Raw genomic sequence first — 1,804 nt, 5'->3', positions numbered from 1 at the left:
CAGCTTTGAGAGGTAACTAGATGACTGCCAGAGAGTAACGCAAAAGTTATCGGGCTGATCCAATCAGCTCTCTGACAACCAGTCGTCTGGAACACTTGTTGAACAGAGTATCGCTTTGGACAGACACGCTGCACAGGTTTCACAAGTAACCTCCTCCCTACACTCTGCGCTCTCTTGTTGTTTGCACAATCGAAGTAGTTCTTATCGCACATGATGCATTAATTATTGCTTGCCCGCTCTCACTCGCATTAAAAAGCATCACCTCGCAGAGTTTAAATTCCGGGATAATTTATCCGACTCTCGGGCATCCGTGAACAACTATCTATATCAGGGAGATTCCCGGAACTTCCCAGAGACTTGGGATGTCTGCTAACAGTCACGTTTTTGGACCGTGGTTGGAAGCCGGAGTACCTGGAGAGAACCCACGCATGCTCAAGGAGAACATGCAAACTCCATGCAGAAAGACCCTGGGCCGGGAATCGAACCCACAACCTTCTTGCTGCAAGGCAGCAGGGCTAACTACTGCAGCACTGAAAATGGATGGATTCTATAAAAGAAAAACAATAATAATAATAATAAATACACAAATAAACAAACAACAGGTTTACTGAAAATTCTGAAAACTGAAAATTTTCTAAACCTGAAATCATTTAAATCAATGAAATTATTGAATCAGGGTCCATTTCCAACCTTAGGTTGGATCAATTAGATTCGAGTTTGTTAAACCTGCCCATTGAAACGGACCGTGAATATGAGTACACCAAAATAGAGATTCAAGACGATACCACCCCCTAGTGGACATATGGGTTACTTTAATATCAACATATTTCACAAGAAAAAAAATATAATCAAAATGTTAATGAAGATTATTTCAGAAAAAAAAAGAATTTCAAAATCAATGTGCCTCTCGTGTTTTTTCACCCAAAAGAAACAAGAAAAAATTACGAATAAATATCAGGCCGTTCTGCGCGGAACCTTTGAAAGGGAAGGATATAGTGGGAGGACCTTAATGGAAAGATGGCTGACGTCCCAGAAAACGCACCAGAACGTAAGAGTTTTTGTTTTTTGTTTTTTATGTAATACACTATAGAAATTATTGTGACAAGTTTTATATTTAGTCCGTGTTGAAATATGGCGTTAACATGGGCTGATTTGAGGTTATAAAAATAGTTTCAGCATCTTAACCTCCGCTTTTTCTCTGAATTATTATTACAATGGTTGTAAATATCAAACAGTGTGTCAACAGCGTGACGACGTCAGAGAAAAGTGTGAATAAAACTGCTGAAGCATTGGAACAAATAATTATATTAAAGATTTTTATTTCCAGGCTTAAGTTAAACATGTTTACAGTATAAACTAACTGACCCTTTATCCCCTCAGACTGCCCAGGCACTTCAAGTGAACAAGCAGGAAAGTCTGCATCATGTGAGGGCTGCCCCAACCAGCAGCTCTGTGCCTCTGGAGCCACAAAAGCCCCTGACCCTGGTAACCCCCCCAACTTTTATTCATATCTTTAACAGTATTACTGAAACATCAAACTATTTACCTCAATCTTTTACTCTCTACAGCTATTGCAGAAATAGGGGAAAAACTGTCAGTGGTCAAACACAAGATCCTGGTTCTGTCAGGAAAAGGAGGAGTTGGGAAAAGTACCTTCAGTGCTCACCTGGCCCATTGCCTGGCATCTGACGGCACCAAGGAGGTAACAATGTGTTGTCAGTGTAATCTGCCATTGACTTTGCAGGGCATCAGTCCCAACTTCTTAAAGTAGCCTATATGTGCTTGCATTGTTTAGATTGGGTTT

General features: G+C 40.4%; 1 protein-coding gene across 1 annotated transcript in view; it reads left to right on the top strand.

Moving 5' to 3' along the window:
* Positions 1-989: 989 nt before the first annotated feature.
* Positions 990-1,804, top strand: part of nubp1 (nucleotide binding protein 1) — an 18,107-nt gene continuing 17,292 nt past the window's right edge. The window contains exons 1-3 of the mRNA XM_015404022.1: positions 990-1,048; positions 1,381-1,485; positions 1,569-1,702. Of these exons, the coding sequence (XP_015259508.1) occupies positions 1,018-1,048; positions 1,381-1,485; positions 1,569-1,702 (270 nt within the window). The 5' untranslated portion in view covers positions 990-1,017. The remainder of the gene's footprint in view (positions 1,049-1,380; positions 1,486-1,568; positions 1,703-1,804) is intronic.

The sequence above is a fragment of the Cyprinodon variegatus genome, unplaced genomic scaffold, assembly GCF_000732505.1.
Source record: "Cyprinodon variegatus isolate N-32 unplaced genomic scaffold, C_variegatus-1.0 Scaffold1617, whole genome shotgun sequence".
Taxonomy (NCBI): domain Eukaryota; kingdom Metazoa; phylum Chordata; class Actinopteri; order Cyprinodontiformes; family Cyprinodontidae; genus Cyprinodon; species Cyprinodon variegatus.
The sequence above is the reverse complement of the archived record's forward strand: the minus strand, read 5'-3'. Positions and strand labels throughout refer to the sequence as shown.